This window comes from Stigmatopora nigra, chromosome 15, assembly GCF_051989575.1.
Source record: "Stigmatopora nigra isolate UIUO_SnigA chromosome 15, RoL_Snig_1.1, whole genome shotgun sequence".
Lineage (NCBI taxonomy): Eukaryota > Metazoa > Chordata > Actinopteri > Syngnathiformes > Syngnathidae > Stigmatopora > Stigmatopora nigra.
In genome coordinates, this window is record NC_135522.1 from 8,686,735 (window position 1) to 8,713,941 (window position 27,207).

A 27,207-nucleotide genomic window follows, 5' to 3' on the forward strand; every position below is an offset into this window, starting at 1 on the left:
GATTTGTCCCCCTAATTCAAAGTCGATCTATTGAAGATGACGTAGAAGAGTCGTGACCTTTGCACTCTTGTTGCTAGAAAACAATAAACAAACAAAATGACACAACAGAATACCCGATATAAAACTACTTATGTGACTCAGCAAATATGATAGACACAGCTTGACAGAACAAAGAACTTTAATCAGATCAAAAAAATCCACCAAATAAATTTCAATGCTCCTAATGTTGCACAACATAGGGAAATCGTGTAGCTTATTTTTTTAGATTAATGGATATAAAGTTGAAAGAAAAATCCAAACTTGCTTAATAAGACAATAGAAAGTAATGTTAAAACATTTGAGTATTTTCAACGGCAGCAAAAATACATTCATGTTTCAATGCATCAATTTTTGGGAAAGTGAAGTTTCTAACCAACAAAATATCATCAATGCAATCCTTATTAAAGGAATAACACTTGTACAAGGTTGAAAGTCAAAAACTATACTCATTGCTCCCTTAAATACAAACTTATTTGTTGCAATACTATATAACACTAACTCCAGTTATATAATTCAAAACATAAATACCATCAACCAATTCCAGTAATTTTTGTATGACAGCACAAATAAGGAGGGAGAAAAATAATTGCGGTAAAAGTTACTTTTGTCCCACATTTAATTTCTTTTTAACCATATATAGGGTGGCTATTTTTGGTAATTAAATCCAACAAAAATTTATCCCCATGAAGGAGTTTTGAATCATCAACAATTTTAATAATCTACAAATTAAATCGAATAGAATAAAACAGTTCATTCAAATTTAGTGAAGAGAAGTGTACTCTTAAACACTTATATAAAATAAAAAAAATGTTGTGCCATTGACAACTATAAACATCCAATTTGATTAAAACAAAAAATGGACATCTACCCTGAATTACTTTAAAATCGGGGGAAATTGGAAAAATGTGTAAATGGCAAAACTGTTGAAACAAAAACAAAACAAAAAAAGATTTTATTTGTAGGCCATAGCACTACAATGAACACAGTAAAATCTCAATATACCAAATCCTTGACTAATTAAAGGGGATCAGAAGCTAAATTTTGCCAAAATCAAGCTGCTCATTTCTTTTCAAATTGTTTCCATGGTAGCAAGACAAAAACAGTGCTACCACAGCAATTCTGTTGTAGCAAAAGCGGAGATTTTCAGTGAAAAAAGGGAAATCAGTGACTAAACGTATGCCGAACCACAAATATTGTCCGAAAAAATGCCGATTTTCTTTCAAGAAAATATCCGACGTCACCATTCGAGGCAAAACCTGCTCTTTCATTTGCTTAAAGAAAATCTTGAGTGAGAAGGTCAATTCTCCAAGGGTACTTAACAGAAATAAGAACACTAAGACATCTGCACGTAGAGGTGTTCTCATAATACATACGCAATGCCCATTTTCTTTTACTTTTGACTTAAATGAAAAAATATCATTCCTTATTCCGGAATAAGGAATGGAAAAAAAAAATCACCATTCCTTATTCCGGAATAAGGAATAATCCTGTTTCTCTCTTTGTGTAAGTGGTCGGACTGGCTCAGAAAGGTGCTCTAGTCTACACCGGGAGGGGGAGGTTGGGGTTGCGGAGCTTGCATAAACTGGAAGGGGTGCATGGGCTGTGGTGGGATGAACTGCTGGACCATCATGGGCTGGGGGCACGGATAACCGGGTGGGACTAGCCCCACTTCGCCTCCCACTGGCATGGCGGCAGCCATGGGAAGACTGTATTGGCTCGCACTAATGATGTCGCTGTGACTGTTATTCTTCTGGTACGGGATAGGGGTGGCGGTGGTGCCGGGAGGGGCCATGTAGTCGTGTACCACGTCCCTGTCGCTCCGTTCCCTGTAAGACGAGGAAGAGGATGAGAGGCGGTCTACGTCCCGGACGGCAGGGACTCGCCCCTCGCGAGAATCGTGCGTGTCGCGGGAATCTTCGCGCCCGTAGCTGTCCGATCGTCCGTCTTTGCCGCCGACGGAGCGCATTCGACGCTCGCACTCGTCCTGGTACATCATGTTGGGATTGTTGGAAGAAGAAGAGGCGCCGCGGAAACGGGAACGGCCACCTAAAAGGAGGAAAAAACATTTTGCTCTTATTATATTATCATATTCTTTTTTTTTTTTTTAGACAGGGTCGCGGGGGGTGCTGGAGTCTATACCAGCTGACTTCGGGCTAGAGGTGGAGGGACACCTGAATTGTAGGCCAGCCAATCACAGGGCACGAGACAAACAACCATTCACGCTCACACACATGAATCCTTATTTAAAGGCTTTACCTCCTCCGCCTCCTCCTCCTCCTGCTGCCCGTCCGATGTCAACCAGCTGCAGCAGTTTGGGACTGATTTCCTGTCGGGCTTCCTCCAGAACCCGGATTAAATCTCGGGCTTGGCGGAGGTTACCCGGGGTAAAGAAAGTGTACGCGGTTCCTTTGTTGTTACTACGGGCCGTCCGCCCGATCCGATGGATGTAGTCCTCTGAGGAATTGGGGTAGTCGTAGTTGATGACAAATTTTACATCCTCCACATCTTACGGCAGTTCGAAACAGCCACAGGTCGGTTAATTGGGTCAGCGTGAAGGGAAAGTTGGAGAAGGGCAGAACAAAAATTGTAGTTAGAGTAAAATAATTGCTGGAAAAAGGTTATTAGCTTTCAAAAAAATGACTCTTGGGGTATCCACTCACCTGTCAATTTTGAACGGCATATAATTGGCTTATGGAAAAGAAAAAAAACGCAAGTGATAACTATGAAAACTAGATCATTCGAGTGGATTTTGAGACACCATTTTTTCAATTTTCAGGGAACGTCCCAAATTTCATGTTCGCACCGCACGATACCTGCGAGACCAAGGAACACTAACACTCTTGGGTCAAAGTTATCGTGTCCTTTGTTTCTGAAATGGCCATGTCGAGTTTGACTTTCTAAAACGCATAATTGAAGCGCTTCATAATGTTCCTGTTTGCCTTGATATCTTAAAAAAAAAACAAAAAAAAAAACAAAGCCCTGAAAGTGGGCCTTGTCCGTGGGAGTCCTGCACGTGATGGTGACTTGTTGACAAGCGGGCCTTGTCAGCAATGGTCAGGTCCAACGGATATACAGAAGAAATATTTTAAAGGTATACAGTGACAGGGTAAAAGCTCGTCTAAAAACCAAAACAAAAAAAGATGGAAAGAAAACAACACGGACGTACAAAAAAACGCTAAGCGGGTCGGAGAGAATGAAAGACGAGAGACGAAGAAGGCGAGAGAGAGGTGTGGTTAATGTGTGCGAGAAGAATAAGGAAGGGTGACGAACAATTACAGAGAGGTGACTCCTCCAGGCCAGGACTCCTGCCAGCCAGGACCAGACATGACGTCCGCAGAGGGAGAGGCCGGCCGGCCGCCACAGCCAGTGGTGATGTGTGTGTTGGTTGGGTTGGTGGTGGGCGGCCTGGGGGGGTGTCAGGAGCTGCTACGTCGGCGGGCGGGCGAGCGGACGGGCGGGCGCGCGGCCTGCGGCACAGCCGTCCACGGGCCACTTTGGCTGGCATCCACCCTCAGCTCTCGGTGGACGGGTCGCTCTTGACGTGACGCACCACAGTGTCACCAATTGAGAGCTGATTGATCTGTTAGAGACACGCTCGGTTGACGCCTGCGGCTCCTCCAATCAGTGTGGTGCGCCACTCGGGCGAGCGACGGCGTGGCTGAGGGGGAGCCCGCCCTGACAGCCCAGCAGCCCCCCACGCTCGCCCCTCCTTCCGTGCTCCCTCCCCAGTCAACCAGGCAGACGGTGCACTGGCGAGGCGGGAGGGGGAGAGAGCATTGTGTGCTTGGAGTTGGCTGTGCGGGGCTGATTAAATCAGGCCGTCTCTCTCCCAACAGTCGGCTTTCGATTAGTCATGCCTAGGTCCGGCTGCAGGCTCCCGAGGGCCTGTGTACTTCTAGTTGGCGGAAGAGAGACTTGGAAACAAACAAAGAAAATGAAAAGAAAACAAATGAACATAGAATTAGGTTCAAGCTCGATCTCCAAGACCAGCCTCACCACTTACATTTCATCGTTAAAAGGTCTTCGCTTGACTAAAATAAAAAAAATAACAACAATGATTTGCTTTACAGATTGATATTGATCTGTGAAGCAAAGCATCATGTTTTGTCCAAGATGATGAGAGCTCTACATGCTAATGCTAATGCTAGCACCTTACTCTTAGCCACCCAGACAAATCAAAACGGCTTTGTGTAGAGGGAGCGACTTTTGAGCGTTGAGGACATACCCAAACCACGGGAAGCCACATCGGTAGCGATGAGAATTGGAGCTTTGCCACTTCGGAACTCTAAAAATAAAAGGACAAGATGATTCAGGGTTTCAAATTAAATTGCTGGATAACAACGACTTTGGCAGTGTAATGCAACTTTTTATGTATTTGAATTTGACTAGTTATACTTGATTCATTGCACTGTATTGAAAAGGTTGCGTGCAGTAAAACTAGTGGATACTTTTTTTTTAATAGTCTCTACATCCTTTATTTTCATCCAGTGGCTATGCGGGTAGAACATAAGGGTTCACTGTTTTGTTACCGTTAGTGAGTTTGGATTATTTTATTCATCCTGTACTCGGGAAATTGCATTGTCACAGTAGCAAGAGGGTGACAATGCAGATGCAGGAAAAACATTTTAGACAAATAATAAATAGGTTAATAAATAATTGAATTAATAAATAAAAAACAAAGACTGCTGTACCTGACAACACCCAGTCTCTCTCTGGCTGGCTCTTGTCACCGTGAATGCACATTGCAGGCCACCTAAAAAAACAAAAAAGAAAAAAGTTGAAGCCCAGTAAAGCTCAGTGATATCAACAATCACCATTGAAACCTTTCTTGGCTCACCCGTCTCGTCTCATTCTTCGTGTTAGGTCATCACATCGTTTCTTGGTCTCGACAAAGATGATGGTCTTGTTTTCTTTCTCAGCCATGATCTCCTCCATCAGCTGCATTAACCTGAAGTAAAAATACATGTTAAAAATGACAACAACATTTAAACAGATATTCTGTGTGCAGTGGCTTACTTGTTGTCCTTTTCACCATCATTGCACACGTCAACTATTTGAAGGATGTTGTGATTTGCACTGAGCTCAAGTGCACCGACGTTGATCTGCACGTAGTCTTTAAGGAAATCTTCAGCCAGCTGACGCACCTCTTTTGGCCAAGTGGCACTCCACATCAGTGTTTGTCTATCCGGCTGAACACAGATAAGTATTTTCCATTAATCAGTATACACGGTTGACCCATTTGTAGATATGCGCATATGAGTGGCATTACCCTGATCTGGTCCACAATTTTACGAATCTGGGGTTCAAATCCCATGTCCAGCATGCGGTCAGCTTCATCTAGGACTAGATAGGTGCAACGCCGCAAGTTGGTCTTCCCTGCCTCGAGAAAGTCAATCAGCCGACCAGGTGTGGCAATGCAGATTTCAACCCCTAGGAAAAGTAAAATGGCAAAATTTAACCGTGAAGCCACCAAAACCAACACAGTGCAACTAATCTAGACATGTTTGGATCTACAAACATTAAAATAGTTTGTCCAGAGCTGGGCGATACGACAAAAATTGTTATTATACACTTAAAAAAAATTGGTATTTACGATGCAAGAAAAAAAAAAACACCAGGGAAAATCCATTCCGATTTTTTTAGTGGGTCAATTCGGTGTTTTCCTGCATCTCACAATCGCTTATTTTGGTTGTATTATTGTCCTTTTGCGTTCATGCTCTGTGTTAGCCTCTATTGCTAACATGCTAAAAACATGTTTCCTCATCATCACCTCCATCTGAACATTCATCTCACAACAGCATTCTCTGTAGTGGTTGGGTAATTGCAGTTTAAAATTATCACATTTTTATCACGTTTTTTATATTGTTGTTGACAAAAATTATGTCTCGATAATAATTGTTATCGTTTTGTCGCCCAATTCTAGTTTGTGGCTTAGTTTTTAATGAATTTTTTTGAGGTTTTATTTGACTTGTTTTGGTCTGTGGACTGTACCTCTCTCCAGATCTCGGATCTGGGGTCCTTTGGGAGCACCACCGTACACGCAAGTAGTTTTGAGACGGGATGATTTCCCATAGTCAGCCGCCACCTGCTGGACTTGTTGTGCCAACTCTCTTGTTGGGGCTAGAACCAAGCACTGCAGAGTACAACAAGAATGCAATTAAGAACAACAAAATAAACAGATTCAAATAAATGTTGTCTACTTTTCGACATACAATGGGTCCATCTCCACGCTCCAGGTACGGTTGATGGTTGATGTGGACAATGCCTGGCAGCAGGTACTGACAATAGATAAAAGGGAAGGATTGTTTTCTGTTAGTTTGAAGTTCAGCAACAATTTCCATCATTCTTATTATCATCCACACACAAACAATTTTAGCCAATGAGTTAGGATAATTTTTTTTCCCGAAAGCTTCCTTTATGTATCATTGAAAAGGGCATATCTTTATTTCAATATCGAGTTGAAAATTTCATGTATTGTGACAGTATTATAACTATATTCAACTTTACAGAAAATATTATGCAGTGTAGTTATATATGTATATATCTATATATCTATATATTGTAAACTACTTCCACAATCCATGATTAAAAAGAAAAAAAGTGTCTCACCGATAGAGTCTTCCCTGAGCCAGTCTGCGCAATTCCCACCATGTTTTTCCCACTAAGGGCTAATGGAAATCCTTGAGCCTGAATGGCTGTTGGCTCCTTGAAATTTTGCTGCGTCAAGACATCCAAAACATATTCTAAATGGAAAAGACGGTAATGACATATTAGTAGAGAAGACACCAATATTTTTGCATAGATTTTTTTTATGGTCATGCAAGTTAACATTAATACAAATATTATTGAACTTGGTTAATAAATATTTTTCAGTACTCAAGTATATGTGCTTCTACATATATCTCTCTATTAATAGATGTTTGACATGTATGCACTTTTACGGATGCTTACGGGGAAACTTTGCTTGGTGAAAGCCGGTGAGAGGCTTTGGGCAGCCTGAACCTCGAATAGTAATTTCCTTCTTCTTTCTGAACTCCTCAACGTCAAACTATGAAGGGAAAAAAAAACCAGTAGAGTCGAAAATGGTTTAATACGATCAGCACAAAATTGCAGCATGATGACAAAAAGAATTTCAAATACATACCTGACTCATGCGCTCTACCTCCGGATGCTCATTGTAAAAGTTCTTCTCAAATTTAGGGAGTTCATCTACATCCCATCGTTTCTTTCGTAAACGTTCACCAGGACTGCCATATTTCTTAATAGAAGATGAACTGCTTCTGCTCGACCCAATACGAGGGCTTCTGTAACAAAATAAAACAAACTCACCATCTTATTAATTCGTATGAAGCATCGTAGTAAGATTGATTGTAAAGCATGTGGTGCACACAGCGAATTGATGTTAGCTTAAATGCTAAAATGGATTTTAGTTTTTCTTACCCCCTGTCACGACCACGGTCTCTGTCTCTATCTCGGTCTCTATCCCTGTCCCTGTCTCTATCCCGATCTCGATCTCTATCTCGGTCTCCGTAAGAACCTCTCATTTTTTAACACTCTCGTTCCCTTTGAGGACTAATGGCGTTGTTTCGTTTTTTTTCCTGTGTTCGTTAGCTTATCTCGTGTTAACGTTTACGAAATGGACTCCGCTACGCTAAATGATCAACGCTTAAACACCTTGTAACGCCACTAGCAATTCCCGGGAACGTAAAACAAAGAAAAAATGTAATTATCGTATTTTGGGAGGTGAAATAGACGTTTAAATTAGTGTTTCATCGAAAGTAGGAGCAGTTAAGTTGTTAGCTTAGCTGTATGCTGGGAACGGAAGCCACGTCGATTGGTTAGTTGCTTGATAGCCCCGCCCCAAAGGAAGATTGACAGTACGTATATTATCCCCCACATAAGGGACACAGAAGAGATAACATATATAAGCCTAGATGTCTAATAGGCTGTGATGGCGGTGTAAAAAAGTGGCGGCCATTTTGCATCAGAGTTCTTCCCTCTTGTGGGTTTTGTCCGGGTAAAAATATGCATGGTAGGCTGGTTGAACACCCGCACAAGCTGAATCTTGAAAAAAATATGGATACTTTAAGTGTGGATTTTTTACTGCATCTCTGACGTTTATAATAAATACCAAACAATGGACATTGGTTTAAAATTGAACAATTTGTCATTATTTTAACATAGATGGAGAAAATATACAATAAAAAATTATGGAATGGATTTTGTCTCCTTGCAAAACAGAAGTATGTATTACATAAGTTTCTTCATGTCTTAGCATTTATTTTCATTTCAATACTAACAAATTCCAGCAGCATATAATATATGACACAGCAATAGCCAGATAAAATATACACAACAACAAAAAAAACATAACAGGGATTTATTAAAATAAAAAAATCACAGTTGAAAAACAGCACTTTATGAAGCAATGTCATTAAACACATGAAATTTCTACCAGTGTTTAAACTCTTACATACAAAATGTTCTCTATGGAATGCATCCTAATATTAGTATATCCAGTTTGGGGATTTTAAGACTTCAAAATTGGTTAAAGAGCACAATAATGCCACTTGTGTTTACTAATCGTACTGACCTCCACTTTAGTTTAGAATTCGGATGCACTTTACCTACCTTGCATCCAAGATATATTTTGCATTTGCCACAACACGCAACAGATATAGGCAACATTATGTTGTGTTCCACCATGAAACATTAACAATCACAACCACAATGTCTACTGGCTGCCGCAAAAACACAATTTCTCATCACTGTAACTAAAATCTACTCAAACACATTCAATATTCTGTCTTTAAACAGTAATACATGTACCAATAATATATTTGGGTTAGTAAGAGCTTCCTCCAGTGATTGCCTTGAAGCTCTCTTCTTCTATGTTCCCTTTGTATGCACATAATAAAGGCCTTTCAAAAATGTAATGTAGCTGTTATGGAAACAAATGCTTTTATTGTTGTCCTCTAGCACATCTTTGTCTAGCTGTTGTAATCTAACTCAATGCTCCTTCAATATTACCTGATCTGAGATGCATATGATGACTTTATTTGTGGGATTATAATCCAGTTTACACAACAACTAGGCAGTGATGCTGTTTCCATTATCTGTGTAGGCCGTGTCCTTCTGTCAGTCTTAATGGCCCAATAAAATCTCTTCTAGGTGGCGACTGACAAACATCAGACAACCATCAAATTTAGTCATTCTTGACCCCCCCCCCCCAAGTACCGTGCACCATTTGATAAATAACAATTTTCATAATCAATCCACACCTTAAAGGTCTCATGATACATGTTGCTCTTTAAATATATTAATGAAGGGTGGGAGTTTAACATATTAATTAAAAAATTAACCAGTTGAAAAAAATATCCTTTTAAATGCAAGTTACCTCCTTCCACCTTTGTCAGTGTATATTTTTTTGGTACATGGACCAAACTGACAGATATTTCCTAAAATAAAATAACTCAGCAAAAAAAACTTAAATTGGCACTTTTACGAATTGTTTGTCACTTGCAAAGATAGATTTCCAATCCATTTGAAGTGAGTGTGTTGGCAAACAAATCCTACTTTCCAACAAAGTTGAAATGAATTGGACATCAAACATGAGATTAACTCTATTAAAACAATTGAGCCCCACCCTTCTAATTTGGCAAAGTTTTGGCATCCGGCATGTTTCATCAAGAATCCCAATATAAAAAGTCAGAAGATGATGGCAATTCCAGCCCAGTAGTATTCCTAGTTGTCAACAAAATGGTAACTGTGGGCTTTAAAGTGCAGTATCAAGAAACTATGTGAAGCCATACAGACATTGACAAAAACTGTAAATAGATTTCAGGCTGTAATTGCTTCTCTGAAATTAATAACGTTACCGTCTACTAAACATATAATAGAAATACCCCAAGCACTTACCTAAAATTCTTCCTCCTTTTAAATACTCTCACCATGCCATAAACCTGACATGAACCTCATTGAAATAAGGAAAAGCTCAGAGTTGTCTCTAAGAGTAAAAGGGGAAACTTCAGTGAATGTGGTCAAGTCTCAGAACTCATCGTCAGAGCTGAGCAACATGGTCTTCTCATTGTCCCCTCTGGTGCTGAGGTTACTATGGCTGCGAGAGAGAGCTGGGCCGCCACCTCGCTCCAGCGTGGACTGTTGAGTATACTGCTGATAAGCTGGCGAGAAGTTATGGATGGCATCTTGCACCATGTCTCCTGGGTTCATGGTCTCCTTCAGGCTGCTGGAGATGCTCTTCATTGGTGCACAGCGTCCTAGAGATCAATGAGCAATGTTAGTATCACTGAATAGAGAAATGATGACAGATCCAAAACAGAAAATCCTGTTTTCACTGTCTATTCAAGAAACTTCTACGGCAGACTTGAGTGTTTATTAAGAGAGATCCAAGATGGCGGTGCGCACGGGTGTAGTGGCGCTTTGCTCTCCAGTTTGGTGTTTTGTTTTCTTCCACTAATTTCATTATGCGCAGCTGTGTATGATGACAATAAAGACTTTTGATGATTTGATTATTCTGAACCGGCATAAAAATGTTACGTGTTTTTCTTTGTTATCCCCATAAATAGAGCTGCTTCTGAAATGAGTCCATATCCTATAGTATTAAAACCAATTGGCCTCAACATCCCCCTCCCTATCTCTGCTCAATAGTGGGTCAATTAGTGAGTAGAGCATGCAATTGAAAATATCAAAACATAATCCAGACAGAACATCCACAAAACAATGCGAATGAAGTGTAAACCATGAGAAAAAAACGAAACTGAACTTTTGGTTAAAAAATGTCAATGATGAGACTGTAACTACGTCTTTCCCTGCCACTGACGAGGACAGACGTCCAATCACTTGGCTCTTTTCATCCTACTGTTGGGAATTTAAAAGTTTATTGCTCGTAAACGTCCATAATTCGACGCAAGAGGGTGGCAACAAATGGACGTTCATTCATCTGTCGCTGTCAATGGCAGGCAATGAGTAAAAAAAAAAAATGATTGGGAAGAAAAACATTGACTCCGGTCACACCTACCGTATTGTCCATAGTTTGGAAATGAACCTTTAAATGCAGCATGACAAGGAAGAACAAGCACAAAGGCAAATACAGTACAGAATTGAGAAAAGTGACTAAAGAGGAAAATAGGAAACCTACAAAATAAAGACTGCCAATATAAATAATCAAATTTAGATAACATATAAAACAAATTACCATATGAATCCAGTCTTTTGTCCATGTAGACCTTATAAGTAAAGGCATGGCGCAGAGCAATGGCAGCAAAAAACATCTCGATGCAGATGATGAAGTTCTGATACCCAGCGGCAACTGTTCCCTCCCCCACTGAAAAGTCAGTAGAGTTTATCTGAGGAATGGCACCACACTTCTCTAGGATGGCCAGCAGCATACCTGGAATGGATTACAGGCACATCACAGGCGGGGTAAAGTGATTTAACATCAGAATGAATTGAATTACAGACATGGTTGCAATGCAAATTCATCTCATAAATCAAGCTACCGTCATCCATTACTTTTGCAGTAGGTCATGTGAATTTAGTCAAGTATAACATTGTGCACTGTTAGTTATGGTCTTCTTACCCTGCCAGAAAGAGAGAAAGATGACAGACTTGACCATGAAGAACTTCAGCACAGGGCTGTAGGGGACAAGTAGCTCTCTTGTGGCAAAGTAGAAAAGGAAAAGCGCATACAGCGACAGGCTCACAGAGATGTTGTAGATAATGGTTACATACAAGTAGCCACTAGCCACACTGGAACAAAAGCACATTAGGGACCATTAAGGTGCATTGTATAACATGTGCATAAACTGTTTATATTCCCTATATCCATTATGCATTCATATACTTTTGAAGAAAGACTCATTTTTGGGTGTCAATACTAATTGTGTGTTAATTAGTACAATGAGAGGTGGACAGTGGACCCTGGGTGACGGCATTAGGCCGTTCCAGAGTGGGGATTGGAAGGCAAAATTGTAATCTGGCGGGCAATAGAAATCAAGGGTAATTAGCTAATCCAAAATGTAATATACACTTTAAAAGTATGTAACGATACATTTAGAGTATCGATACATTTGCAATTAATTATCATATGTGGATCCACCATTTCTGTATCAATACTTTGATACTTTGACTAAACAGATGTGAATGACTATATTAGCAAGTGCTTTAGAAACATACTTGAAATCTCCATCTTTGTATTTTCCAAAAGCCTGAAGAATGACGGTGATGATTGCCACGAGTGGTTTGACCACACAGAACTGTAGAGTGGCCTGAAAAAGCGACAGATTCAAAGTTAAGTCTATGTAAGTGAGCAGGGAGGGAATGTACAGCATTGTCATTATGCTGTTTGTGCATATACAGTCATACCTCTACTTACAAATGCCTCTCTTTTCTCTTATTGTTATGTTTTATGTGAGGATCGTGGAATCAATGAGAGAATTTACATATAAAGCACTGCTCTACTTACGAAATTTTCAAGTTATGAAAAAAGTTCTGGAACCAATTATATAATTTCCTAAGTAGAAGTACGACTGCATCTGGAACATTGGATACATGCATTAAAGCCATGTAATCAAATAATAGCAGTTTTTGTACCTGTTTGCAGAATCTGAGGAACCCAATAGAGTAGGTCTTACCCCACAGACAACAGGTCCCATACACACAACTTGACCTGTGAAGGATTGCAGAGAACAAATATTGATGGAAACAGATGCAAATTATGGCACTTGTTTTCAGCGACAAATAAACCTTACTCAATGGATTTCCCTCGGATTTCAGCCATGATGGCACTCTCGCCTCCTAGATACTCATAACAGAGACTGAGGAAGTTGTAGATGACAAAGGCTGGAGAGAGAGAGCACAGAAACGTTAACTCTACTCATTCAAGAATGAATACCTAGCTCGTTAGTGGTTCTACAGGAAAGGATCAAATTTCATGTCATTTGTACCACAGTTCATTTAATTAGTTATCGATGCTTTAAGCCTGGATGAAAGATTGTTTGAATATCGCCATGTTTTGCTGCCTGCACCACCTAACATCGGATATGTGTAAGACGATGGACGAGCATTTCCATATTAATGTCTCTAACGTCCTCTTTGCAGCTGTTTTTAAGATTACCTAGTCAATGCAGTTTCACTACAAATAAATAATAATGAATATAAAATAAAGATAACAAAGGAGATGTGACAGGACTTGTTCGAACACCAAAATTTTTAAGATGAGCTTTTTTTGGTCCTTTTTCTGAATTTGATGGGTTTCATGTGGTTGCTAGGAAACAGGTTAGCCTTCTCCTGCGGTTGTCAATGTGCCACAGAGGCATTAGAATGAAGACTGAAGCATTTGTACACAAACTGTGTACATTAAAATCCATTTAGCGCAAGCTAAGTATTCTTCTGCTGACTATGAGTGAGTACAGCATTATAAGTCAAGGCTAATAACAGAATAAAATCCTTATCAGTACAAATCTGTCTACCCACTCACCTTCATAGCAGTCTCTAACTGTGTCAAAGTACACATAGTACTCCTCATTGGTAAAGAATAGAAGGCTGAGCCAGGAATCAAAGGCATAGATGGGAACAATGAAGAGAATCCTCACTATATGCCGCTGCTCATTTGGAGAGCTGTAGTAACGTAGGTGCATGTAGATCTTAAGAAAAAAAGGAAAACATTATTATTAGATTCCATATGGGGCAGATCCACACTTTAGGTAAAGCTCTCATAAAAATAAAAAAAAACATGAAATAAAATAAGAGTTGACAATAGACCGGAGTAAAACTACACAGCTCTAAAATCGTTTATAATCGTGAATAATAAGAACATTTGTATCTCTGAAGAAATAGAAAACAAACAGTGTCTATTCAAGAAATGGAGGTCTACCTGGTGGCATGTAATCAGCAGTGCTGTCCAAACAAAAAAACCCGATATAGTTTGAGCAGTAGAGGTCATGAGAAAAATGGGCTGCTCTGGAGTGACCAAAGGGGCTTCTGGTATCCTGGAGGTGTTTGATCCTGACCCTTGAGGTAGCATGGTTGCAGTCACTCTGGGTGCAAGGCCTGCAGGAGAGTTATTTGCAAGCCTCTCTGACAAAGGTATATCTCTATTCCAAAGCTGACTCATCTGTTTGAAAAAGCAAGGAGAGGAAGCCTTTTACCAAAGGTGATGATCAAAAGCAAACCCAAGTAGGGTTGAGTATCAACTTTCGTGAGTTGATTGGAATAGGGACTCATGTGGTCCCTAAAAATGAAATGAACACTCTTGAAATTAGTTCATGACGTTTTAATATCATCATATTTAATGAACATGGTTTTGCAATTGAGTGCATTAAAGTGACGTGATTTCGAGGACAGTGCAAGGTGCATTGTGTATCTTATAAAGTAAACTGCTGCATTATTTCCACTCCAGTGTCATACAGTACATTGAGTGTCACGGGTCATTATTGTTTTTATGTGACAACAATATGGATTTTGCTTCTCTTACTCGTCAATAATTAATTCGTTTACGTTAGAAGACACTGATGACAATCACTGCCTCTCAAAACAGACCACGATTCTTCAAGTAAATATGATGTATCATTTAAAATTCGTTTAGAAATATCTTGCAAACGTAATGTATGGGACTTACCTCCTCTGTAGTTGTGTTTAGCGGAACCGCTTCGTATAAAAATCAATTTAGCTCATCTCGTGCCACTTTGATGACCCAGGCTGCGACTGACGAAATACAATTTAATTGTCGAATTGCTGCTTTAACAAGAATATTTTTTTCTCTTTGCAAAAGCAAGAATGTCGATAGATGGAGGGTTAAAGCGAGAGAGGCTAACTGGCGTTAGCTTGTCAATGGGTGACTTGGTTTTTTTTTTGTTTCATTCAGAAATTTAAAAAAAAGAAGCTGAAAATTTATGAAAACCCTCAGGCTGAAAAGAATAATTCAAATATAGTCCGATCTTCTATTTTTCTTGCAAAAACCAACAGTCAAGTCCAGCGTCGTTTAGTCATTCACATTTCCACCAGTCGCAAAGCAAACATCAGTTGCGCATGCGCAGTAAGGTTCAGATCATGGGATGTAATGTGGTTTAATAACTTCAAATTAAACGTCAAAATAAACTTGATTAAATAGATCCCTACGGAGCTTTCCTAATGCTAGCGTGAAATATAATATAATCTAAAAAAAAGGACCAATCTCAACTCAATATAAACCTACAGGGTAAAAAAAAAAATACAAATAAAGTATTGTATATATTATGTTGTGTTATAAGTACTTAATATTCCTCAGCATGTACACCAATACTCTTCAGTGCTAGTACATCAGTATTGAACAGATCAGAAATGACATTAAATCAACGAGATTGTGAGATTTGGTTTTATTACTTCATAAAATATACACAATTACTGCTGTAAATAAAGTGTTAAAGAACTGTACAAGATATCAGTACACAATACACTAAGTGAAATACTGTCACCTGAACCTATTGCTTACCCACCCCCAACACACGTACACACATACACAACAGTTACACTGCCACTGGGTCATGGTGGCCTGTACAAAGGGAAATAATTACACAGTACCAAGCTATTTACACATCCCTGCAATTGAGTCACTTAGTTTCACTTGAATGACATCTTCAAGAACGCAGTTTAAAAAAAATGGAGTGGGAAATCAAGCTATTGGACTCATTTCTGCAGGGGGGGTTGTTATAGAAAGCCCTGTGTTTCATAAAGGTGAACAGAATTTGAATGAAAGTTGGAAAACAAGAAACATAGAACAAGTTATTTCAGGGGACAGTAAAGAAAGATACATTTAAAATAACATTTTCAAGATAACTTTAGTCAATTAAAATAAATAGCACAGGGCGGGGAGGTAATCCACAAAGACAAATTTGAATCTTGATGTCATTCTTATTGGGGAGGGAATCTAATACCAGTCACTTTCACACCCATAAATTGAATTCATCCACACATAGTTGGTATGACCCAGCTGGCAGAGCAACATGTTCAAAATATAGTACTGTAAATACCAAAATGTTTGAATCCCATACCATTAATACACACATTCCTAATTTTGATCTAAAAACTAAACAAAGTGGACTTTATAAACTAAAAAACAAAACAAAAATTAACATATTTACAGTGATGTAAACATAAATGGATGGCCCCGGCCCCCCCAAAATAGCCCATAATGGACTCTTCAACTCTATTTCCTCTAAGTGTTTAAAAATGATTTAATTGAAAGAAAAAAAAATACCCTGCGAACTATAACCACTTTTTGTTGGTACACAAAATACAGTGCACATTTTCTGAAGACACCGTGTCTTGAGTTTTGGGAGTGTTTTTTTGTGAAACGATGGTGCTGGATAAAAAAAAGCCTATATAAGTTATAAGAAATGGGTACTGAATATTTTTGATGATTTGAGTACAGTTAGAATAGAGAAAGGACAAGCAAACATCTCACATGAAACAAGAAGTATAAGAACAGAAAAGAAAACCTTTAAAACCACTTTAGCCATCAACGCTTCTATCTTGGACTTCCCTTAAAAGGGTTCAATTTCCACTTGGACTAAAAAATAAAAAAACTAAAAACAGGAGTGGACCTTTGAAATGTAACATGCTAGGACCCGTTATCTTGACACGTCTTCGATTCCTCTCATTCATCAAGACTCAAAGCTTGCTGGGGGAATGTTTCTCAGAATGGGGGGCGGGGGGGGGGGGGGGGCAGTCACGAGCAACCATGATGTCACTTTTTGCATCGGCATGATAATCCTGGGTTTGGCAGAGGTTTCATAAAAGACTGGATGCTGGCTACTATAAAAAGTACTTTTCTGAATGCTGCAGGAATCTGTTGTACTGTTGTCCAAATATCCACGTGTCCATTGGCATCAATCCTCTTATTAGTCGGAGTAAAAATGAAGGGAGGGGCCAAAGCAATAGCTATAATAAAATTGTAGCCCTGCAACAAAAAGGAATTATTAGTCATCCATTGTAAAGCAGTACTGTATTTATTGGATTATAATGCGCAAAATATTGTAACAAAAAAATGAAGCAAAGTTCGGATGTGCTTAATAAAAAAAATTTAAAAAAAAGACATTTGGCAGCTGTTTCAATGAGATACGTAAAAACCCGCCGAGAGCCCGTTCTATTGGCTGGTGCTCAAACTTATAAAAAAAAATAGCCCAAAAAATAGTGTTAGGCTTCAGCAACCACTTTGAACTGAGAAAAAGTGAAAGAAAAATGTATACCATTTTTTTGTCACAAATGATGGGTGCGTGTTATACACAGGTGCACATTATACTCATAAATACGATATGTTTGGATTCTCACTAAATGCAGAGAAGTCCCTCACCTGTCATTGTATTTTTCATGCAGAGCCAAGAAGCTTTACTTGCCCATGTGCTCGAATGGCACGCTCACCTGCAGAAACAAGTATAAATGTTTGACCCATAGTAGTTCAGTCTCTTTTCAATGAGGGAGAATTCTATAAAATCCATTTTAAAAGTTTAAACGTCAGGGATACATTTCAGATCCCCCCCACAATTTGTGAGCATCTACAAAACCGATAGACAATTTCTCACCTGTGACGTGGAAATCCTGGACTGGTCATGGCGGGCTGTCAGGTCAGAGGACGACACATTAGCCGGAGCTCCACGGTGGAGTCGCATGCTCACCTTCCTTTCCCTCTCTGCCCGAGAAATGGCGCGAGGTGATGTGTTTCCTGAAACAATGCGTTAAATTGATACCAAGCTGATAGTATATTTATTTCTTTAAATGATTGAGAACGTATTTTGTAGACTGCCAACTCACCCGACTGCTGGATCCGTGAGGCAGGATTAGAGACTGCTTGTTCTGCTCCGTTTCGGGCTCTGTTGGCTGGTCCAGGGTTAGGACCTGGGGCGAGACCTCGCAGCCCGGAAGCCCTGGGAGCAACACCAATCCGATCATCCCTGTCATCACCAGTCCTCCTCTCCCGGTCTCCATCTTCTGTTGTCCGTGTGGCACCCTGTTTAGGTAAAAGCATCAATAATTAAGAGTTATCGAGAAGTAAAATCAACATTTACTAGAGTAAGACAAATTTTAAGGCAAAAAACGGAAGAAATAGGGGACGAGAAAAGCTATTTAAGACAAATGTTTTGCAATTGATTTGCTTCACTTTTTTCCAACAATTAAATTTTTTTTTACCTTATATTGAACAAGTGACTTTCTTAGCATTTTATATTAAAAAAAAAAATAATTAGAAACCTGCCATCCACATACACTAGACATCAATCATAATGGTTTTGTATTATTAATCATTTAGGAATATAAGTTTCATAAAATATAACAAACTTTTAAGGCTAATACACTATTTATGGTCCCTCATAATACTATAAAGTATATTTTTTCTCCATTGTATAACTATTGCTTACCGCTGAGAAGGATATATGTCCAATTTATTTAAAATAGGAGTCCAGCAGTACATAAATTAAACACCTAAATAGGTTATAATTACTGTATTTTGTTCTTAATTTTTCCATAGAGTAGGGAGTATTTACAGTTTTTTTTTTAAATTTGGAAAAGAAAAGAAAAAAATTGGGTCAAAAGAAAAGCTAAAGATTACATTTTAAGCCATATCACCCAGACCTAATTAAGACTCTTGGACAACTTACAAATTTAAGCATATTCCAGTCAAAGACATAATCATAGGATAAGTGCTGCTTATGAAAGAGATTTCTGAAGAGCTGTCGTAGGTAGGAGTAATCTGGCTTGTCATCAAAAAGGAGAGCTCGGCAAAAAGTCAGGTACGTGGAAAACTCCCCTGTTGGAGATTGGAGTAAAGCGGAGAAGAAAATTCATATTTTCAGATATATTTTTTTCTTTTTGAATTCATCAATGTATACAGAAAACCAGTGAAAATCCAACAAAACTTACAGGGGTATCCTTTGCAAAGAAATTCAATTCTCGTGGACATTTTCTTCTCACTGATTCGTTCATATTTCTGTCTCTTAGTAGCAGCCTTAAGACCTTGCCATGGTAATGATCCCATGTTGAAATACATGAGGACATAGCCAAGAGACTCCAGGTCATCACGTCTGGATTGTTCTGGAAACATTTAAAAAAAAAAAAAAATGAGTTAGAACTTGAGAAACGAACCTGGGAAGGAACAAACCCATCCCACATTAAATATTTGGTTTGCATACATAAACTTTTCTGAAAAATAGTCAATGTAATACATTGAGCCCTCTTGAAGTTTGCTTCACCAATGTAAATATAAAGTATAGTACTAGTATAGTATGTATTTTTTTGCAGGATACGTCAGGATTATTTTTTCTTTGTTACTCTTAATTCTTTCACTGCATTTGAAAGTAATAAACAAAACCATTTCAATTTAAAAGCCTGGCATTGAAATAATCATGTGACTTTGACGAAAATAAACGTCCAATCCGTCAATGTATCGACAATCAGTTGGTACTTAAAAATAGCTAAATATATTTTAAATCCACGATCATTTTTAGTCGATTTTAATCCTCTTAAAATGACATGATCGGGCTCGATTCACAATCCAATGATTGGATTTGGGACATAATTTTATATTTTACCCCAAAAATTTATAACTGCATAGAGACTACAAAAGTACGTAGAATATGAATACCAAAGGGCAATGCTATTATTTTCCAATTGAGAAAAAAAATATGTATATGTATGTATAGATGTATATCTATATGTATGTATATCTATATGTATGTATATCCATATGTATGTATATCCACATGTATGTATATCCACATGTATGTATAACCACATGTATGTATATCCATATGTATGTATATCTATATGTAGTGCATCTATATGTAGTATATCTATATGTAGTATATCTATATGTAGTATATCTATATGTTGTATATCTATATGTAGTATATTTATATGTAGTATATCTATATGTATATCTATATATCAGCCACATTCTTATTTATTAACTTATCTATTACATATTTGTCTAAAATGTATTTTCCTGTGTCTGTATTCTCACCCTATTTCTACTGTGACAATGAAATTTCTCGAATACGGGATGAATGAAGTTATGTAATGTAATCTAATTTCAGGACGCCATTGTAATTTTCTGTGCACAATTGCCCTGATTTCCCATTGATTCATTTCATCTCTCAAATATTGTATGAATTAGCCCAAATACTTTGCTCTTCCTAAATTCTGCCTCTTTCACCTATTGCTGAAAATTCAAATTAGGACAAGAGGCACACAGTATAAGACATAGTAGAGCAAAGTAGAGCAAAGTCAATACTAAAATTAATTGACAACAAGTTCATCAATTTCCTGTTTTAGCCCCGGGTAAAATGCATGTTAAGAGAGCTAACCTTTCAAACTATAAAATGCTTCAGGACAAAAGTAGTTAATAGGCAGATGCCAAAGTGGGCAGGGATACAATCTTTTATAAATGAAGGAGAATGTGTGTAAACAACAAGACTGAAGCAGCATTCAGTCAGCTATAAGCTCTGCTCTGTTTGGGAAAAATATGACCTGATTCATTAAATGAGGACAGCAGGTAGGGCTGTGTGAATTTGACAAAAAAAAAAAAAAACTAGGTCAATCTCAGTGATCAGCTGTGACATATTTTAATTCAAACATAGATGGTGCAGATGGAAAATAACGAGTGAGGCAGATTTTGAACGAAAAGAACCCAGTTGAAATGACTTTCAAGCCATTACACTGCAGTGAAACTGTTTATATATGTTATAAAATTGGTAGGAATTGTATTACTTATTTTTATATTTGTGACATCATTTGGGGTTCTTCCAGGTTTCAACAAATGGAATTTCAGCACCAAATTTTTTCTTGCCACTTGGACATTTTTTTTAGACAACACAGCAAAATTTAAGAACAATTTTGACAAAATTATAAGCTTATTTTTATTCCTTTTTTAATTTTTATGCAAACTATCAGGAATAGTACATTCAGACTTCGTTTTTATTTTTCATAAAAATATTTTGACAGGCTGGCTGCCTTCTTTGAACAGGAAAATCTAAAGTTTGGTGCAAGTATTAGAATTAAAGTATTAGAACTAAGTATTAGTATTAAAATATTAGTACCCTTTTAAAGAAATTTGATTCCAGTACTTCATTATTGATGACTGTATGGGTCCCATGGACATTGTATTTTCAATCAGTTGGTTCAATAGACAAAAACCTTGGCAGCATAACAAATTGGGTTAGTGAGTATACGTCAAGTGCTGCTTACCAATTCCAATATGTGTGTTGAGAGAAGCATAGCGTGCTGTGCCCGTGAGGTTTTTATTCTCCCTGTAGGGGATGTGCTGGTGTGTGCGGGCATCACGGTATTTTTTCGCCAGGCCAAAGTCGATGATGTACACAAGATTACCCTTCTTGCCGAGCCCCATTAAGAAGTTGTCTGGTTTTACATCACGGTGAATGAAGTTCTTGGAGTGGATGTACTCAATACGACTTATCTAGATAGTTGAGAAAGGGGAGAAAAATAGTCATATTTAGTTTAAAATAAAATATAAAAGAAAAATAGTACAGAAGGGCTTGCTGCAAATGATGGCAAGATGCCTGGAACTATGATAACATATTGCTAAACTGGAACATTAAAGTTATATGACCCCTGAGGACATTAGAGTCTGTATTCCATTAAAAAAAATCATGGAAAAACATTCCCTCCTCTCCCAAATATGTCATTTATCAAGTCAGGAAATTGTGAAAGATCTCAGCTAAGTGAGCATGCAACCAACAATCTATTTTTTTTATTATTACAATGTCACACTAACTCATTGTCTACCATTAATGGCAACAGAGATCCAATACAATTGGAAACTTTCTGCTTGAAGTTACGGTTTAATCCTATGGACCACAATTATTTATATCCCCCTACAATTCCTATCAAGATATGTATTTTTGTAGAATAGAAAAAACATTGTCTCAAAACAAATTATAAACTGTCACCATTAATTATTAGAATTCAATTGAGACAAAAAAATCAATAGAAAACAAAAAACAGCCCAAAAATATATAAATAGTCAAATACAAATGCTTTAAGCATAGGAAAAATGTTTTTTCAAGCAAGTAACCAAATGCAGTAATCACCTAGTAATATGCAAAGAAAAGGTTTTAAAGTCATACCATTTGGTCTGCCAAAAGGAGAACCGTTTTGAGGCTGAATTTTCGGGAGCAAAAGTTAAAAAGATCCTCAAGACTTGGACCAAGGAGCTCCATCACCATCACATTATAGTCTCCTTCTGCACCACACCACTCAACAGATGGAATGCCAACTAGAAAGAACAAATTAACATACGACATTGGTTTAATTAAACACAAATGAAACTTTAGCTTTTAAAACTCAAAGTAGACATTTAAAAACAAACATGTATTTTATTTACTCCCTTTGAAATTCAACTACCAGTAATTTACATTGCATTTTTTCTGCTACAGTCGAAATGCAGAAAACGGGCTGAAAAAACTTGCCCTGCTCACCACATTGTGGAAAACATTTGCTTTTTAGAGTTATGTGTAAGGCATATATGTAAGGCATAAGCAAATGACAACTCCTTCCCCAGCTGTCCGTTGAAGAGAAATAGGATACCGTTACTAACAAAAAAAAGGGAATTATTGATATTTCAATGATACTTCTCATTCTCACGCCACATAATTTGACACAATTCTGGTTGGCCAAACAAATGATTGTTGAACATACACTAAATTAAGCTTGTGGGACCTTGGTTTGCAAATAAATTTAGCCTTTTAGTGGACAGTGGGGGACATTGAAATCAAAATGGGGAAAAACATGTATAGATGTGAATGGCTTTATTTTAAAAAAACTTATTTGTGGCCAAAACAGAACATGTTTTCAATGCATAAAGGCAAAACGTTAAAATATATATGTATTTTTTTAACTGTGGGTGTATGAATGCACACTGTACATCCTTGCCATATTAGAAATAAGATAATAGCTAAAAAGGAATGAGTTTTGTCCGTACTGCCCCCTTGCATCATCTTGTAGAATTTGCTCTCAATGTGCAGCTGTGGATGTTTGGTCTTCACACATTCCAGTTTGATGGCTACTTCATCACCAGTGGCAATGTCGACACCTGAAAAGATTCATATAGCCAATCATATGTACAATCATTCATAGAAATTCAAATTGAAAGATAACAAACATCATGTTTACTTACCAAGGTAAATATCTCCAAAGGAACCACTTCCTATCTTTCTTCCCAGTCGATATTTGTTGCCCACTCTAAGCTCCATGATTGCAAACAGTCACTGTTAATTAGAAAAAGGGAAAAAAATGAAACGTTGACAGCAAGATAACATACAAGAAGAGTAATATGAGTGACTAAAGGGGGTGGGTGGGGGGTTGGGGGGGACAAGTCTTTCAGACACTTGCTTACACAGTCCTGGACAATCACAGACATTGATTTGAACAGCATTAGTATGAAAACTGAGCTGGGCTTGCAGATCAGCAAACAGCTGTCTGCCCTCCAGTCATGCACAAATAGATTTGGAGAGTAGCTAGGCGGGGGTATGTAGTTGTATGCAGTCAGATTGGCAAAAACAAAGGCGGGGGGGGGGGGGGGGGGGACAACAAAAAGAGGGCTTGGCAGAATTCACAGTCGCCAATTGGAAGAGACATCGAGATGAAAAAAAAACAACGATGACTAGGGAGACTAGGAAAAAAAAAAGTAGGGCTTTGAGTTTGCTGGGCTATAACTCCACATGATGCAAGAGCTGAATCATCATTTATTCAGAACTCTACCATGCCACATTTTGCAGCCAATGTGAAAGCAAGACTAAGCTCTTAACCAACTTTGGCGAGTAAAGGGAGGCAGTATTCACAGTCTGCTGGCTGCTTTAATCAGTGTCAGAGCCCTAAGATGACTATGTGCAGTGGACTAGAGAGCCAAGTGCTGCTGAGAACACATCAGCCCAAAGCATGACTTACGAAGCAAAGAGATTTGCTTCCTCACAAAAACACCTTAGGTACATGTCTGAAACCAACTGTGTCTTTTATAGAAACTGCCGTGTGTACACTTGTTCCAAATTAGGCAATGCTGCACCTTCAAAAATACACTTCCAGCCAGCCTCTGGATTTGTAACTGATATTCTTAGCAACTGAGCATTTGCTGTAAGATGGACAATTATAAAACTTCAATTAATTTTGTCATGTCACTCACAAGTAACTCAGATTTGTTAGTTTGCTGGAAAATTAAGTAAGAATCTTCTTTTTATTCAGCAGCCAGTGTTTTTTTTTTCCTCTTTGCTTCTATAATATCCATTGATGCATTGACGATAATCCATTATGGCACTGTACTGAGTAGGACTGAAATCAGGTTTTCAATTTCAATCTTTGTTTCCTCCTTTTTTGCTGACAGGACAAGAAAAAAATTCATAACAGATCAAATAATCTTTAAAAAAATATTGTTCAAAGGATCTTCTGGAATTTGTGGTAATTTGACAGCCTTTAAATGTTGTTTCTTAAAATAAGCAAATGAAATTACTTTGTCCATGATTTCTATATGCTGTACAGAGATAAACGTCACAAGTCACTTCAAAAATATACTCACAGGAGACAGAAAAAATTGGAATAGTTCCTCTTTGCTCCCAGTAGTTGTTATTGCAAGCTGTATGTACATGTGATCTATAATGCACTTTGAACTACGGAAGCCACAGAATTGATTAAAAACATGGCCTTTAGCTAGTTTTAATCAATCCGTATTCATTTACCCTTTAGAAAAATGGACTGTAATCTCTCAGTATATTTTGTGGGGCAACATTATAGCACATTATTTAAATAACACTAAATTTGTCATTGAACTAAGCCAATATTTATGGAAAAACAAAATAATGTGAATTTAATAATGGCACGGGCCTTCTAGAATCCTCTTCCTCCTTTCCAGTCTTGTAAATAAAGCCAATCTGCCAATTTTGAGGTGACGTAATTCAATTGGTAAAGGGTTATTTTATTTTCTAAGATGGGTCATCTCAATTAAGGGTATAATTATGTTGTTTTCCAAATGAGTTGCTCGCTGGTGTATAGCAGTGTTTCCCAACCTTTTGAGCTGTGGCACACTTTTTGTAATGAAAAAAAGGGACGCCAGCATCTGAAAATCTTTTAATGTAAAACTATGTTGCCTATGTTAACAATAGTCATTCTCATCAAAGTTTTACCAGCAGGAATAACATAAACCTCCCAAATTATTCCAAAATGTAATTTTTCACAATGACCTAATGTCATCAAAAGTTGGTGTGCGGAATCTATCTAAATGATTGAATGAAGCAATATGTGGCCTCCCTGCATTGACAATCAATGTCCATAATATTGTGGACAAAGCAGGGTAGTGACAAAAAAAGGAAAATAATACGAGTGAAGTGATAGATGAGGGTCTGCAGATGTCCTCGTTAAGTTTGAAAAGCAACATGCAAGATATTGCATTGAATCAATAAGTCTCAAATGGAAATCCAGACTCATACTGCATCATGTGCTAATATGGAATGTATCAATAGGACAATGGACAGGTTATATTTTGATTCATAGGTCAGTTTGGTTGATGGGCCATTTAGAAAATACCATATAGGTATCGAGAGCAAAATGATAAAGTATTTGTTAAATTTAGACCAATCTTTAAGTATAAAAGTTAGTGGAGAGGAAAAAAGACAATAAAGGGGAAAAATAAATCTCACATCCCTCAAGTTAGGTTCACAATCGAGAAACGAAAAGAAAAACTGACACGCCTCTCACACAACTGTCAATCCATCACACATTTACACTATCATCTAAAAACCTCTAAACGACTTAGAGTAATATTATCCTAGTCATATACACCTGTACTATATATAAATACAGATCATTAAACGCTGTCCAGGATTTACTATGCTACGTTAGCAATTTTCAGCAGAGCTTCACAATCAAGGATGGAAGCCTAAAACAATGCATTTTTGTGTGATTTCTATTTCCAAACCTTAAGTGTTAAAGACATACATGAAATGTACTCTAACGCCCGAAAATGACTTTAATGACCGAAGTACAGGTGTCGAATCACAATTAGCTTGGGACTAAAGCTAGTAGTGGGCTAGCCATAAGGTTGATATGTACCAATTACACCCGTTTACACATTAAAATTAGCTTTCCATTTCAACAAACATCTCCACATTTCACATCCTACATACAACCACGCCCATTCTTACTATGAATTCTTCTTTGTTTATAGACACGTCCATCTAATCGCCCCGCCTTACCCTGAAAATGTTAAGCCGTGAATAGTATACTATGGTTCGGCCGCATCAAGCCCCTCTTTCCCCCTTGATTTTCCCGGTTCCCGAAGCTTCCACTCACCCGATAATGGATTCGTATGAAAGCTGGTTCTTTGAAAATGGTGTCCCGGGTGTTGTCAGGCAGTTAGGAACCAGGGTTGAGGAGGATTGGAGCGGATTCTAGAGGCGCTCATTCCCCCAGCTCGAAGCTCCTTCGTCGGCTACACTCCCTGTTGATAGTCCCTGAGAAGCTCCAGTGGCTCGAGCGGCCGTCCTCCACGAAAGTAGCAACCCCGCCCCCGTTACTTAATCGTCGATGATGTCATTCTCCCGACGTCAAGGCACGGGTATTTAAGGAAAAACGCACACATTTTACCCCCTTTATACACAAATTCCAGCACTGCCACTATTTTTTTTCACACCGTCGTCAACGTGAACCCTTTCGTAGCGCTTACGAACTTTCATCACGTTCTCTTTTGTGCATAATGACCTTTTATCAATACATTTGATCAACCAAAACATGCAAAGCAGAAAACAGCATAAAATGATCAAATCATATTGTGAGAAAGGGGTTCATTTAGTAATATAAGCAGCAGGATAAATTAGAGGAAGGTGAATTTAAAAATAAATAAATCTGAACCACTTTATCCTTCTTCACTGGGTCACAGGGGGTGCCGGAGCCCATCCCAGCTGACTTCAGGGACGAGGCGGGGGACACCCTGAATTGATGGCCAGCCAATCACATGGCACAAGGAGATAAACAACCATTCACGCTCACAATCATACCTATGGGCCAATTTAGAGTGTCCAATCAGCATTTCTTTGGAATGTGGGAGGAAACCAGAGTACCCAGAGAAAACCCACACAGGCCCAGGGAAAACATGCAAACTCCACACAGGTTTGCTGA

General features: G+C 38.3%; 3 protein-coding genes across 5 annotated transcripts; all 3 read right to left on the minus strand.

Annotated features, from left to right (window-relative positions):
• Positions 1-160: 160 nt before the first annotated feature.
• On the minus strand, positions 161-7,898 carry LOC144208143 (putative ATP-dependent RNA helicase DDX17). Its single transcript, XM_077733831.1, has 13 exons — positions 7,480-7,898; positions 7,184-7,343; positions 6,991-7,087; positions 6,649-6,782; positions 6,252-6,317; positions 6,031-6,172; positions 5,309-5,469; positions 5,056-5,228; positions 4,877-4,987; positions 4,731-4,792; positions 4,265-4,324; positions 2,296-2,544; positions 161-2,085 (listed from the first exon to the last, which is right to left on the minus strand). Exons 1-13 carry the CDS (start codon positions 7,581-7,583, stop codon positions 1,574-1,576), a joined length of 2,031 nt encoding a protein of 676 aa, XP_077589957.1. The 5' UTR covers positions 7,584-7,898; the 3' UTR covers positions 161-1,573.
• A 1,726-nt stretch (positions 7,899-9,624) lies between these two features.
• Positions 9,625-15,081, minus strand: LOC144208144 (transmembrane protein 184B-like). Of its 2 annotated transcripts, XM_077733832.1 has the most exons (10): positions 14,678-15,081; positions 13,934-14,173; positions 13,538-13,703; positions 12,810-12,900; positions 12,652-12,727; positions 12,235-12,326; positions 11,639-11,808; positions 11,255-11,449; positions 11,078-11,104; positions 9,625-10,316 (listed from the first exon to the last, which is right to left on the minus strand). In XM_077733832.1, exons 2-10 carry the CDS (start codon positions 14,171-14,173, stop codon positions 10,087-10,089), a joined length of 1,287 nt encoding a protein of 428 aa, XP_077589958.1. In that variant the 5' UTR covers positions 14,678-15,081; the 3' UTR covers positions 9,625-10,086. The 2 variants fall into 2 exon arrangements, with proteins under 2 accessions (XP_077589958.1, XP_077589959.1); XM_077733833.1 differs by lacking the exon at positions 11,078-11,104.
• Positions 15,082-15,398: 317 nt separating this feature from the next.
• On the minus strand, positions 15,399-26,655 carry LOC144208462 (casein kinase I-like). 2 transcript variants are annotated; one of them, XM_077734329.1, is made up of 12 exons: positions 26,383-26,655; positions 23,222-23,312; positions 23,027-23,137; positions 22,173-22,321; positions 21,274-21,502; positions 18,952-19,122; positions 18,690-18,838; positions 17,848-18,043; positions 17,712-17,758; positions 17,619-17,653; positions 17,390-17,457; positions 15,399-16,996 (listed from the first exon to the last, which is right to left on the minus strand). In XM_077734329.1, the coding sequence occupies exons 2-11, from the start codon at positions 23,295-23,297 to the stop codon at positions 17,454-17,456; spliced, it is 1,167 nt and encodes a 388-aa protein (XP_077590455.1). In that variant the 5' UTR covers positions 23,298-23,312; positions 26,383-26,655; the 3' UTR covers positions 15,399-16,996; positions 17,390-17,453. The 2 variants fall into 2 exon arrangements, with proteins under 2 accessions (XP_077590455.1, XP_077590454.1); XM_077734328.1 differs by having other exon boundaries at positions 17,619-17,758; positions 26,383-26,653.
• Positions 26,656-27,207: the final 552 nt, after the last annotated feature.

Bases quoted from the DNA above. Each gene is read 5' to 3' on its own strand.
- LOC144208143 (XM_077733831.1), bottom strand. From the start codon at position 7,583: ATGAGAGGTTCTTACGGAGACCGAGATAGAGATCGAGATCGGGATAGA. The intron at 6,783-6,990 runs GTAAGCATCCGT...TTTTCCATTTAG, and splicing joins TCACCAAGCAAAGTTTCCCC to AATATGTTTTGGATGTCTTG. The intron at 6,318-6,648 runs GTGAGACACTTT...ATCTATTGTCAG, and splicing joins GCTCAGGGAAGACTCTATCG to TACCTGCTGCCAGGCATTGT.
- LOC144208144 (XM_077733832.1), bottom strand. From the start codon at position 14,173: ATGAGTCAGCTTTGGAATAGAGATATACCTTTGTCAGAGAGGCTTGCA. The intron at 12,327-12,651 runs GTACAAAAACTG...TCGCTTTTTCAG, and splicing joins TCCTCAGATTCTGCAAACAG to GCCACTCTACAGTTCTGTGT. The intron at 11,809-12,234 runs GTATGTTTCTAA...CTTTTGTTCCAG, and splicing joins TACAAAGATGGAGATTTCAA to TGTGGCTAGTGGCTACTTGT.
- LOC144208462 (XM_077734328.1), bottom strand. From the start codon at position 23,297: ATGGAGCTTAGAGTGGGCAACAAATATCGACTGGGAAGAAAGATAGGA. The intron at 17,759-17,847 runs GTGAGTTGGCAG...GCATTGTTTCAG, and splicing joins CTCACGGATCCAGCAGTCGG to GAAACACATCACCTCGCGCC. The intron at 17,458-17,618 runs GTGAGAAATTGT...TTGTTTCTGCAG, and splicing joins CCAGGATTTCCACGTCACAG to GTGAGCGTGCCATTCGAGCA.